At 34.8% G+C, this 13,781-nt stretch overlaps 2 protein-coding genes and 1 pseudogene across 5 annotated transcripts; all 3 read right to left on the bottom strand.

Moving 5' to 3' along the window:
• Window positions 1-14: 14 nt before the first annotated feature.
• Window positions 15-3,994, bottom strand: LOC104710512 (uncharacterized). Its single transcript, XM_087466608.1, has 8 exons — window positions 3,777-3,994; window positions 3,253-3,365; window positions 2,671-2,918; window positions 2,439-2,558; window positions 2,143-2,311; window positions 1,403-1,542; window positions 1,285-1,320; window positions 15-1,028 (listed from the first exon to the last, which is right to left on the bottom strand). Exons 2-8 carry the CDS (start codon window positions 3,326-3,328, stop codon window positions 240-242), a joined length of 1,578 nt encoding a protein of 525 aa, XP_087322734.1. The 5' UTR covers window positions 3,329-3,365; window positions 3,777-3,994; the 3' UTR covers window positions 15-239.
• A 3,344-nt stretch (window positions 3,995-7,338) lies between these two features.
• On the bottom strand, window positions 7,339-9,277 carry LOC104715022 (uncharacterized). 3 transcript variants are annotated; one of them, XR_015565564.1, is made up of 8 exons: window positions 9,008-9,142; window positions 8,840-8,918; window positions 8,608-8,761; window positions 8,453-8,517; window positions 8,240-8,350; window positions 7,934-8,061; window positions 7,759-7,840; window positions 7,339-7,662 (listed from the first exon to the last, which is right to left on the bottom strand). XR_015565564.1 is itself a non-coding variant. In XM_010432480.3 (8 exons), exons 3-8 carry the CDS (start codon window positions 8,669-8,671, stop codon window positions 7,658-7,660), a joined length of 459 nt encoding a protein of 152 aa, XP_010430782.3. In that variant the 5' UTR covers window positions 8,672-8,761; window positions 8,840-8,918; window positions 9,008-9,142; the 3' UTR covers window positions 7,529-7,657. The 3 variants fall into 3 exon arrangements, 2 of the variants coding, with proteins under 2 accessions (XP_010430782.3, XP_087320338.1); XM_010432480.3 differs by having other exon boundaries at window positions 7,529-7,662; window positions 8,236-8,350; XM_087464212.1 differs by lacking the exons at window positions 7,339-7,662; window positions 7,759-7,840; window positions 7,934-8,061 and adding an exon at window positions 9,239-9,277 and having other exon boundaries at window positions 9,008-9,073.
• A 985-nt stretch (window positions 9,278-10,262) lies between these two features.
• LOC104715021 (ABC transporter G family member 21-like) lies at window positions 10,263-13,560 on the bottom strand (annotated as a pseudogene). The gene is made up of 6 exons (XR_015565565.1): window positions 13,273-13,560; window positions 12,360-13,173; window positions 11,771-11,899; window positions 11,637-11,700; window positions 11,343-11,512; window positions 10,263-11,000 (listed from the first exon to the last, which is right to left on the bottom strand). The product of XR_015565565.1 is annotated as an ABC transporter G family member 21-like (transcript).
• Between the last annotated feature and the right edge of the window lie 221 nt (window positions 13,561-13,781).

Genomic DNA, 13,781 nt, shown 5'->3' with positions numbered 1-13,781 from the left:
CCACAGTAAGGCAGTAAAAGTAAAGGTTTTTGTTTTTTTCCCACAGTAAAAGTAAAAGAATGTTTACAGAAGCCTTTTAATTAGGCGTACGCACAATTAGGAAAGCATACACAGCACAGTTTAAGAACATAAAATCCTAATCAAAAGCCCATTAAAACTAATATTTAACAACAAAAAAACCAATAAGAAAAAAGTGAGCTTTTTGCTATATGAACGAGCCCCCTAGAAACAGATTTACTCTACTGCCGGGTAACAGGTGTCATAGGCACTGATGAGTTGATTCCATAGAAACCATCTTGTCCTTGAAACTTCTGGTATGAATTATCGGATGGAGCAGAGGTTGTTGTTGAGAGTGGAGTAAGCCCAGGAACCCAAGGACCTTGTTGTTGTTGTTGTTGTTGTTGTTGTTGTGGTTGTGTGGTTGCAGAAGTGGTTGCTATGGTGTAGTTGAATGGTGTCTGGTTTACAGGCCCGGGAGGCTGTAAGGGCTGCAAGAACTGAGGTTGGAGCTGGAACGATGGTGGTGGTGGCAGTGGAAGTGCTGGTGGGGGCGTGCTGGAGGATGTCGTTGCAGCATTCTGTTGGTGCTGCGGGAGATAGGACTGGTCATGGTTTTGAAGCTTGGGTCTTTTCTCTGGTGGGTAATCGACGGATGATGGAGATTCTGTAACAGCAGGTGGGTTGTTATTTCCGATGATGCCTTCAGAGGCTAATGAGGAGAGAACATAGGAGAGCATCTCTGCTGAGGAGGTTGATGCGGTTAGCTTAGCTACTACTGCGGCTGCTGCAGTTTTTCTTGGGTCTTCAACTGACTGAGTTGGGTTTGAAGCAAACATGACCGGAGCAGATTGTTCCACATCACTGTGTGTGAAGTTTTGCGGTGCTGCTGCAGCAGATGAAGTTGAACCTTTGATGGCTTCTTTTGACTCTTCTTCTTCTGTAGCAGGAGCAGGAGGCTGTGAACTACCGCCATGGTCTAGAAGCTGTCTGCAGATATTACCAGTCCGGTCTGATTGAAACCGAGCAATCTGAAATCATAGCACAATGGATATCACTTAACTAAATTGCATCAAGATATGGCAACTTTTTGTTTGGAAAAAACAATCAAGAAGACCCCTATTTAAAGTTGGGTCTATCTTCCTCGACCTAACTCACTAAACCAGCTCGAAAACTAGACAAATGTGTCTCGAAAAGTATTGCTATATGGTTGTCACGTATTGTGTGAATTGAAATGTATATAGTGTGTGAAGTGTGGAGATAACATTTGTTAGTACGAATACAAACCTTAAGGTGGTTACGAACTTGCTCCAGCTTGAGTTCCTGGACAAAATAAATAAAGGTGAGGTTATATGGCAGGAGTACTCAAAGATGATTTTTTCTAAGCAGTTGAACAAATGGAAACCTGTTCTTGTAAAGCCTCTCTCAGAAGAGAGATAAGACTTGTTCTGGATGTCTCCACTGTCCCTAACTGTTCGATGCAGTCTCTCAGTATGGCATGTTGTCCCTGCACCTCCTTTACTACAGCGGGCCCAGAGGTGAGTCCTGTTTAAGACAACACTTAATAAGTTAGATACTGAAACGTTGATAAGGGGATGCTTGAACAAGAATTGGATTTTCTCTATCCTAGAAGTAAAGAAGTATAACGTATCAACAAACAGTAAATATATATTATATAGACCAGTTCAACAAATCAGAAATTTTTTCGGGATCCAGAATTAACCAGCAAATATATATTCTGATTGTGTATTGGGGACTTATAAATTTGTAGATTCTCTTCCTAATGGTGAGAGTAAGTTCTCTCACCATTAAATGATATGACACAAATGGTAACAGCCACCAAGTGAAAAGGATGGTTTTGGAAAATTTATATGGAAACACAAGAGAGGAACATGATGATTGATGAAATTAAGGATCCAAATGTGGTAGTTCTTGTAAGATCACATATAGACCAAATACTAAATTGCTAAGCGACTTTAAAGATTACGAATCTAATACAAAAAGAGTGGTAAAAGAGATACCAAATAAATTGAGTTGTTAGAACAAGCGCATGTAGAAATCTAAAGCTGTGTGGCTTGTCACTTGATAAGAAAAAACATATATCAATACATTTGCAGCAATGTAGCAGCCAGTGGACAGTGATACCTGAACTAAGATCTCTCTCAATCTCTTGTGTTGCTTTCTCAAGGTAGCCAGAAGCCTTAGTACATTTCCCAACAATAGCATCCTCATCAACGTGAACGCCGTGAAGAACTTCAACAGCAGACACTACTTTCTCCAGTGTAGATCCATTTGCCTGTTTCTGTTGAACAGACTGCAACAATAACAAAGTTAATCATGTTGCTATCATGGAAGAACTCCAAAGTAGAAATGATCACATAACAGTGGCCCTAATTGACAAATGACGGTAAGAAAATGCTTATATATAAACTCTGACTTACAAGCTTAAGCGGCACAAGAGTTCCGTTTCTGGTTCCAACTTCAGGCTGCCTTCCCAGAAGTTCTTCTTTGAGAATCTGTCCACGCGATCCAAAGACTTTCCTTTCTTCCCATATATTAACCTTGAAGAGAGATTACAATAATTAGCAATGCAGTTCTCATGTCAAAGTCCTAAAATCATTTCAATAACTGAATTCAGAAAAAAATGGTAGATAAAAAGATGGCTTCAGGTACCAATCGACGTGCAGATTTTCTTCCAAAGTCATCACCATTTTCAATCACATCACGAAGAGCCTCAGGGAGTACTTTCCAGAACTCACCTACAAACTCAGAACCCTTTCGCCTACTATTTTGCAAGATATCATTCGCAAGGTGCAGGTACGCCACACGTTGATCACGCGGAGCACAGTGAAATTGTCTACCCCAAGTTTCTACAACATGTTTCGCCTTGTTCATGTGAAAGATACACCAATGTGATAAAGCTGTATACTGTCAAGGAAGAGATACAACAACATAATAGGATACAAGACGACATACAACATGTAACTAAGCAAAGGGGAACTATTTTACATTAAAGGGAGAGTTCAGAATTATATATGTTCCACTTCTATCACACACCAAATCCAAAATCAGTATAAACTGTGAGACTTTAGAGAAAATCATGGCGAAAATAAACAATACTTTGCTTGAGAAGAACATACCAAAACTTCCATCTTATACCATTATTACTCATTAAGAAGATACTACTTACGAAATAACAAATCTAGAATACGAGAAACAGATATATAAAAAACAAGTAGACACAAAAGAGGATACTCTCAATGCTTGCTTGAGTATTGTTGAGCTTGGCAAGCTTCTCAACTAATATCTGAGCGTTAAATGAACTACCCATTGTTTCAACAACACCAGCTCAAAAACCTAGTGCACCCCTTCACAAATAAAGAGACAAACAACAGAACAAAACAAGTCAAAACCCTAGAAGCATCATCAATCGAAGCAATGGAAAAGAAAACAAAAACAAAAAAAAAAAGGTCAAAACTTTGAATAGTATTAGAAAAAATTGAAAATCACACAGTGAAAATACGATTCCTTAGCCAATAAATTCCGGAAAAAAAGCTATAATTTTTTCTACTACACTAGCACAATTAATTTCCATAAGACTAAGCGAGAACTAGTCAAAAAACCACAAGGAAGTGCATAAACAAGACAAGGTCATGGCTTTAGACATCAAAACTTGTATAAACCCTAATTTATGAGAGATAACAAAGAGACTAATTGCAGTAGGAAGCAAATAAAAAAATACACGAAAACAAACGAGCGTGAAGAGGAGTTAAAATTACAGAGAGATGCAATCACAAGTAGAAGATTGTTGCGATGAGTCTATAACATTAAGCAGTGAAGGAGCCAACGATTGATATAGGAAAATCCCGGTGAACAAAAACGGCGCCGTTCTCCGGTAATGTCTCCAAAAACCTGCCGGAGAAGATTTTTTTTTTTTTTGCAGTTTTGGGAAATTTCGGAAGTAATGTTCGTCGTGGTTAGATGTGGATGAACCACCGGGCGATTATTTTATTCTTTTTATTGGGTCTAGGTCTCGTTATTGGGCCCAAACTCAGATATTTCATAAAACGACGTCTTATGAAGTTTATGGGCCTTTAGTAGATTATATAGGCCCAGATTATGTTAAAACGACGTCGGAGGAGGTTTATAGGCTTTTCCAATCTTAAAAGTTCATACTACTTGCTTGGAGAGTTTAAGAATTAGTTGATATGATCTTATTATCAAACGGTTAAACTAAGATTTCGAAAATAATACATATCCAAAAGAAAAGTAAAATTTTATTCCTTTAGAAATAAATATAAATGCATTGACTTCATTAACATGTTAAAATTGCAATATGATTTTTCATATGATATATATTGAAAAAAGCATGTTGATGTTGTTAAAAAAAAGTTTTTTTTTTTTTGGTCAACAGATAAAAAGCTTTTTGTTCTATGCTTTGCGTTTTTCCAAAACCTCTCGACGTAATTAAAACTTTTACGCTTCATTTAATCTTATTTTAATGAGAAGTTGTTATCTATTATGGAATACATCATAGTGATGTTTTTTTTTGCACAATATTTCAATGGATCCAGAAAAAAAAAAAAAAAAAAGCAAACTCATGTTATAATTGTTTCAGGGAGACATGTTAAACCTAGATAATATTTCAAATTCAAATATCAATGTATCTGCAACTTATCTACAACCTTGACTGAAAATGTCATAAACATGATGTTCGTCTTTTTTGTTTCCCAAATGAATTTCAAAACTTTATAATGGTTTTGGTTTAAAAACAAATACGGAAATGAAGATTAGATTAGTTAAACAAGCATAAATGTAAGTTTTTGTTATAAGAATTTATGATAAAAATTAATGTTGTTGATTGTCTCATTAAAATTTATTAGTATTACTTCAATCACAAAAGACATTGCAAATAAAAATGATCGTAATATAAATAAGATTTGTTAATAATATATCTTCAATCATATTACCCTTTTCATTAATTTAATATTTAATATTACTTTATCATATACAAAAATTGTGAATAAAAATATATGCAAAAAGAAATCATATTTTTTGTTGTTAGAATACATAAAATAAATATCTGATTAAATTTCTTCAAATCCATGAAGTAAATTGGTTAATTATTTAATTTTTAATAGAACAATGAACACAAAAATTGTACAACCCATTTCAAACCATATCTCAACTATCCCATTGTAGAAATAGTAGATCTCTTATCTATGAGAGACCACTTTGCCCGTAAGTTTGATACACCTAATATTATTATTTTTATTGTAAATATCTTTCTCAAATTTATTCTTAATATTTTCACTATTTTATTATTCTTTTGTGATGTTCACAATAAGTTTTTTAAATATTTTTCATTTCAAGCTACCTTACACATTTTTCTAAAGTATATTCATTTTATTTTTATTTTTAAGCACTTCTTAATATTTTCCTTTTTTTTGGGTATACCTTTGTTTAACAAATTTCATCATTTTCAATTTTGAAAATGATAAATAATATAGATCATTCAAACTATTTTAATTATTTATATTATGTTATAATTCTAAAAAATAGTAACATGAAATTATACATTAACTATCAAACAGAGTCTCAAGTTTTAAATATATATTTTCTTATAATAATGTAATTCCAAATATTATATACCAAATACTTCTATTTTATATTGGTAAAGTGAATTTATAGTCTAATACTAAGAAAATGAATAACTTCTTATTTTGATTTAAAACCAAAATGTTACACATTTATTATATGTTATAGACGAAATAGTTTATTTTATATTTATAAATATTTTATTTCTATTTTACTTTAATTTTATTGTGTTATACTTACATATTTTTCATTTTGTTTTTTTTTTTAAATAAACATAATAAGAATACAAAAATGAGTTAATTAATTGGTTCATTGTTTTAAATTTAATGTTCTTTATATGATGTGGACAGCCTAAATAGAAAGAGAAATCTCTAACTATATATATGATGATTCCTCGTAATCCCCTCTTTTCTTGTTGTATCGTAGTTAAGATACTTTATAAAAGACTAGCAATTGATCCGCGCTACGCGCGGTAGCTAGATTAAGATGTATTCCCAGTTTTTTTGTGTATACTATTATGTTGGTTTAAATTCATATTTTACGTTTGTTTTTGTATTAGATTTTGGTTCCTTACGTTGTTTTGTTGGACATTTTTTATAAAAATAGGTTTTGCAGTAAGTTTAGTTTAGTTTGCTGTTTATTTTAAAACAATTAAGTTCATCTTGTTTGTTTTTTAATGTTTTTTAAATTATAATTAAAAGTTAACATTGTGTAGTTGAGGTTGTTGTTTTTCTGTAGTTGTTAGTTGTGATTAATTAATTATTATTTGTCATTTTCTGGTAGGATTGTTATTTTATTTTTTCATATGTATTTTGTAAACTGTTGGAGTAATTTTTAAAAATAATGAAAATCAATAATTAACATTTCTTTTTTTTTGGCTATTTTTGTTTGTTTCTGTCGGGCTCAATTTCTCTGTAAGGCTTATAATGTGTTGGTTTATTGGGTTATTATTTGTATGTTATTGAATTGGGAATGTATTTGTTCTTTTTGAAAATTTGATGTCCTCTTGAACGGATAGGAGAAGAGCAATGTTTATGATGTAGAGGACAGTATGAGGATTGAAATTATGTCTTTCATGCTAGTAATTGTTTTTCCGGTCATCCTTTTGGTAATTGTTTTTCCTTGAATATTCAATTTTTTTTTTTTTTGGGTTTGTGTATTTGTTTGATTCCCTGCTTGCTTCGCATCTGTAGGTGATTTTTGGCTATCCCCTGTTAATTTTGTTAAAGGTAAATGTGATTTGGGTTGCAAATTTGTTTATATGAAAATGTGTTAGCTACTTGGCTTCTTTAGGGTTCCTAATTAACTTGTGAGTTTTTTTTTGTGTTCTTAGTTGTAATTTTTTTTTTTTGGTCGTCTGAGTGATTTTTTTGGATTCAATGTGAGTTGTGCTTTGGGAAAAATTAATTTTTTTGTTTATCTTGCTGTAATTTGATACAGTCCAGGTTGTTTTTTTGTTGTCTTTTTCATTCGTATTTATGAATATCTTTAGTTTATTAAAGGTGTGTTCATCTCTTTGTTTTTTTTGTCTTTGGTAATAGATTTGTGAAGTGCTGCCAATTAATTTTAATTGATTTCTTCTTGTGTTTCCTTGATTCTCTGAAAGTGTTGCTTGTGTTACCTTGGGTTGATTTGGTTATTTTATTTGATTTTCAAGGTAAATACCTCTTTGCGTATATATATGTCCGCGAGTTGCATACAGACGGTGAACTAAGAGAAATACCAAACCAAAGACCACTGGAATTGTTGTGGAGAACCCCAAAATCTCCCAATATCACAAAAGGTCCCCAAACAACTTAAAATAATACCATGACCCGAGAGCACTTTTCCTACTCTTTCTTTTTACACTAAGCTTTACGGTATGTATGTAAAGAACATTCCAATGTATTGAATACAGCATTGATTATCTTGGTTTAGCTTGCGATTCTCGAGTCAATTAGATAAATGAAGGAGAGAATTGGGGCGGAGCTTCAGTGACGTGATCTATCCATCGAAGTAAAGACTTTGGAGAGTTCTATGTAACGTGGAATAGTGTTCAATGCCTCGTTCGAGAGATTAAGCTTCAGTCTAGTAGACAAAAGGAAGCAAAGAGACATGTGAGTTACTTATCAGAACTTAACAATATGATGGGGTTAGAATGGTGGAGGAAACATCAGAAGCTACCTGATCCGGTCGTCGCAGTACAGGTACTTTTAAAAGGCTCAGTTTGATGCTTCTGGAGATATGCTCTTGATCTCATATCTGCCTGCATATAGTAGTCTGTATATTAATATTTAAAGACTTTTCCACTTCACAAAATAACTATCTGTTTGTTGGCATATCTAAAAGTATCACTTACCTGTCTAATAGGTTCGGGAACACGGTAGTTGCAGGTCATCTTGACAATTTCAACAGCAGAGTCGAGTGATATGCGATGGCCAACCGAAATGTATATGGGCTTCAGAGAACTCAGAGTTGGACGGAATCCTTGTTGAAAGTAATTTTAAAAACTTGAACATTAAATTCACTTCCTTACAAAAGATATCAAAACCACAATGGAGAAGTTTCATTACTTAAAGTGATTTAATCACTACTAATAGAACACAGTATAAACTTAGAGACACGACATATTATAGACAGGAAATGTCAAGGCAAAGTCACTTACTACTCCCCAAGTAAATCCAGAGTTCCCTACCAAAGTGATAACTTGCTCATGCTCGTTTTCTTTGAGCTGAAGTCTCACCTCAGATTGATTCAGACCATCCACATGATGCAGCTGAAATGTTACAAAATATAAGTTCAATATTAATGACCGATGGCACAATATGATGTACACAAGCAAAAACGGTTCCAAAAAGAGATTCTGAGAAGTTCGTACGTTCTTTCCGACCCCAATGGTAGGGAGGTGAGCAAGAACACCTAAATGACACGCCAAACCAAATCCTATGACACAAAAACATCCAACACCGTAAATTACAGATCTTGAGATGCAACTTACAAACTAAGGTAAACAGAGAAAGTTCGTATTTATACCTCGTGGATGAAGTATTCCATTTCCATCCACCATAATTGAGTGCTTCACTGATTTTTTTAGCATTTTGTCTAAGATTGTTCATGATCCCTTGGGTAGTTCCTTGCTCCATGCTAAATACTTTAGGTTTAGGCCGTCGCAAATCTTCCTTGTTTTCTGTTAGACCAAATTAGAGGTATGAGTTTCTTGATAAAAAAACTGTGGAAGAAGCTCAAAAGAAATTTATTCACTTACCATTCACAGGAACAGGATTTTTGGCACCCATTTCAGAATCATTCTGCTTTGGTAAAACAGGAGTGTCCTTTGTGATAACCTGTGAATGAAAACTCTCTAGCCTTCAGAAATGTTCATATATTCTAATGAAGATGTAAATATATTCCAATGAAGAAACCAGAGAAATACCTTGGAGATGCTCTTCAGTGTTATGTTAAGATAGGTTGATGACCGTGAAGGTGCGCAGACTGCAACCTGAAAAACAGTATATCTTATTCCCTCTCCATTGAATTACCAAAAGTGAATGAGAACACAGTAGCAACATCAAAACCATGAGATTTGTTTTATCTCCTTAATAAAAACAACAAATCTGCTTAAGTATAATCACTGCACCAACTCGTATATCTCTTCCAAACTCACTCTCGGAGATAACTTTTCTGTGCATACTGGCATCAACTGTTCCTGTGGGATCCTACCAGAAATACACATTGATTTGAGACACATGTTAAATGGTGCTTGAAAGAAACCAAACCATTCACATTGGTATGTTTTTTCTACCTTAAGAGTCACCATGACATCACCTAGACCATTTGGAGTGCACGTTTTGACAATCGCCACAACCTACAAATAACCAACCACAATTCAAATACATCACTACACTTTCACTTTAGTAGTTGCAAATAAAAGATGTTGAGCATCATGAAGATAGCATCATCACGTAGCTTAACCAAAATAAACAACATTTGGCCTTCTATTACCTCAATTATTCTACAAGCTCTGCAAATAACATGTGGCCAAATAGTAAAAAATCGGGTGAAGACATATTTTTCAGAATCTCTCCACAACAGGGCAAAAGCCAACACATACCAGCAGACCTTAAAGCCAATTGGTTTATATAAAGTCGACCTTAAATCACAATAGCAAGAGATTGGTTTATATAACAGAAGGACTTACGACAATTGAAGGAAGAAGTAGTGGACTGTCCATTAAATTAGAGAAGATAGAAGAACATAATTAACAGTTACGAACGAAACCGTAGCAATTGTGATGGAAGACATGGAAGGATAAGTAGAGGACTGAAAGACTTGAAACGGCATCAAATGTTGAAACAGCATGGATCGTGAGTCAAGGAGAAGAGCAACCGGTGGAGATGGAGGACGGTGGAGATGGAGCATCCTCGACACAGGGCGGAGGAAAGGCAAATAGGTTAAATCCATAGTACTGGGCCTAGAGAAGACAGCCCCAACGGGTTAATAAAAAATCGTGCTGGGCCTGAATTAACTCTGCAAAAATATTGGGCTAAGTACAATCCGAAAAATCCAAAATATTAAAGAAATAATGCTGACGTGGATGCACCATAAGAGAGGAAAAGTTAACTTTATATATATAGATTAACCAGATTAAAATGATTGGCAAAACCAATAGTATCGAGGTCTAACTAAGTCTACTTTACATTGGTTCTTTGTTTTGTGGTTCTCTTAATTTATATATTAGAGAGACGGTCACATTTTCTCTTAAAATAAACACACATATTAAAAGGTGTCACAAGTTCCTCAGAGCTAAGTAAGCAAGAACCCTATAAAGAAGCAACAATACATAATGGCAAGGGCCAAAACATCCCACATCATATTCCCAATTCTCAAATTCTTAATCCCTTCATAATTCATAAGACTACTATTCAACCCCGATCCATTCATAAACCTCATCCCATGTGTATTGAACCCCAACAAGAAGCTTGTAGCAATAGTGGCTAAACAAAACATACTTCAACCACGCGATGAAACCTGGTATATGTTGAATATAGTATTCTCCGGCTAATAAGAAAACTAGCATTAACACCGAAGACAATGTCACGGCTTTCTTTGCGTCCATAAGAAAACTAACCCTACGCCTTGAGCCACTAGAACATTGTAGGGAATGATCATAAAAGTCATGAGGAATGTGGTTAAAGATGGCTTAAGACCTCCCATCCAATATGTGATTGTGACAAAGATCGTTGGAAGAATTAATTCCATTGGTAAATCGCCAACTGGTCTTGCTACATATATGGTAAGAGGAGAGTCTCTAAATTCCAGAGGATCGCTCTTTTATAAGCATTGGTCGTTCTCGAGGGAATGTGAAAATGGTATTGAAGAGAGGGAAAAATCCCCAGAAGATCAAGAAAAAAAAACAATAAACCCATCTGTTATAGTGAAAAAGAATATTAATGGGATAATATATGACGTTTTATTATACGTTAAATTATATATGAATTGGTGTTTTTTTTGTTGGATGTACTTTATTCTAAAGAAATGTAATAGTATTATTTTATATTGTCGATCTGTAGCCAACAATCAATATTATGTGATCATGTTTCTACATATATACTTTCAAAGTTTCAATTTTTAAGGAAATTTCGTAATATATATTGTATTTGCTGCCAAAAGGAAAAAGTATTTTTTTGTTTGATGCCAACTATTTTAAATATTTATGTTTAAGAAATCGAAATTCTAATGCCATGGTTTACATTTTTTTCTTTTCTTACCTGATCTTGTATATGGGAAACGCGAGAATGCCACCATAAGAGATCAGAAAGCAAAGAAACTGACATGACCATAAATATTCTAAGTCCTGAAAATGATTCGTGACTTCTCTCCTTCAAACCTCGTTTCAGTAGAACTGAGACTTGCATCCACCAACTCGTCGGCCATCGATGTTCAAAAATCCAAAAACGATGTCTTATTTTATTTGAATTTAACAAAAATATAAATCAAGTGTCATTATAAGAAAAGAAAAAAAAGTGTCATTATAAGATGTTATATAATGACTTGACCAGACTTACTTGTTAATGACTTTGTTCCCGATCTAGTGATCGTTTGATCTTGTAGAAATGTTCTTGAAACCTATTCTTTCAAAGGTGGATATAAGTTCCCGATCTAGTGGTCGTTTGATCTTGTGGAAATGTTCTTGAACCTCTTCTTTCAAAGGTGGATATAAGTTCTTTTTGTAACGACTGTTTCACCGAGTTTTGTTCTTCGAGCCGATCTAATCTTCCATTTTTGTCGACTTGATCACAATATTGTTTTGTATCCGAAGTAATTCCTGCAAAAAAAAAGGTATATATTCCAATCATTGATAAATAACAAGAATTGTATACTATATAGTCTAAACCACATGATTTATCCCACTATTAACAAACCTTTTCTTTCTCTTTCAAAATTGATTTAAATTAAGAAAGCACAAACCTTTTGTATAATAAATATCCAAAGAATAGGATAGAATCGTTGTTGTCACATATCTCATGATGCATGAGCAAATAAAAAAAAAGTGTCTAACTTTACACCCGAACTTAGCTGTTTAAATTTTCTTTCCATTTTCAAACTAAAACAATGAATGATCAATTTCGAATAGATTTTGTACCTACCAATTGATTGTAACATGTAACGGTTCGTATTAGTGGTGCAGCCGTCAGCCGTGTTATATAATTCACATTCAAATCAAGTAGTATATATGCGTGTATGAGTTATAGACGATAATTAGAAACAAGAAAATAATTTAGTACCTACCGTTAGCAAGATATCAAGCACAAAATCAGCCGGATTAACGAAACTCGAACCAGGTTGATAACCGATCGAACCAAAACACTCCATGACCCGACCCGAATCTCCACTATAAATCGGACATCCTTCCGATAAAACCAACACTTTATCGAACATTCGACGAAGCCGACTCGAAGGCTGATGAATGGTCGTTACCACAGTCCGACCGCCACGAGCCAGCGATCTCAAGGTGGCCACTATACGTGCCGCAGTGGTCGAATCAAGACCCGACGTTGGCTCATCAAGAAGCAACAAACTCGGGTTCACAAGCATTTCTTGGCCGATACTTACCCTCTTTCTCTCCCCACCCGAAATCCTCCGATCAACCCGCCTCCTACTACGCTGTGACAACTGACAACACCGGGTCAACCCAAGATCCGAAACCACCTTCTCAGCCTGCTCTAGTTTCTCTTTCCGAGTCAATTCTTTTGGTAAACAAAGCAAAGCCGTGTACGTTAGCGTCTCCATGACCGTTAGGTGTGGGTAGAGAACGTCGTCTTGTGTAACGAACCCTGTCTTCCGTTTAACGGAACTTGTAAACGGGTTTCCGTTATAGCTAACGGTTCCGGATAGCTTCCCTTGTAAACGTCCGGCTAACGCCGTTACTAGCGTAGTTTTGCCACTCCCGGATGGACCAAGCATTGCTAGTAACTCCCCTGGTTTGACTATACCGCTTACACCGTTAAGGATTAATCGGTTCGGTTTTGGTTCTTGTGAACCGAACCAATAGCTTCCTTTCTCGGTTTGTGATTTAATACTGTACGTCAACTCTTCAAACTGCATTATATAAACACAAATCAAAGAAAAAAGTGAGGAAAAAAAGACAACACATGAGTCATGACTTAAGATCTATGTATGAATTATTAACTTAACGACCTTGAGGGTTATATATAGGACGTAAAGATTGACGTAGAACTGAAGATTGTCTTGATTGGTTACTCGGACCGTCGTAGTCGTCGTCGTCAAGGCATGGGATAACATGACTTGGAGAGCTAAACCGGTTTTCTTGAACCGGACTAGTTTCGTGTCGGTTTGCACCCGGTGTTTTCGGAAAGCTAGATTCTTGCTCTCCTTAGGAGGCATCATCTAGAGAGGCAGAGAGAGAGATGAAGAGAAAGATTTGGTTGTGTTGAGTTGAGAAGTTCACGTGTAATGTGATGTGTATTAGTGTATATAAAGGAAAGAAGTGGGGACTCTTACTATGGAGGGAAAATTAAGTAGGAGAGAGTATATACTTCTTATTCAAAGCGCGATTAATTCATTTTCCACTTTTAAAATACAAATAATGTCAACTTAATTATTTTATATTCTCATATACTGATAAGTATTCTTCAATACAATACATACGTCACTAAACTTCTATCAGTCTATGTCCTAACCTATCT

The sequence above is a fragment of the Camelina sativa genome, chromosome 9 (assembly GCF_030686135.1).
Source record: "Camelina sativa cultivar CO46 ecotype springtype chromosome 9, ASM3068613v1".
Classification (NCBI taxonomy): Eukaryota; Viridiplantae; Streptophyta; class Magnoliopsida; order Brassicales; family Brassicaceae; genus Camelina; species Camelina sativa.
Note: the sequence above shows the minus strand (reverse complement) of the source record. Positions and strands in the feature narration are given on the sequence as shown.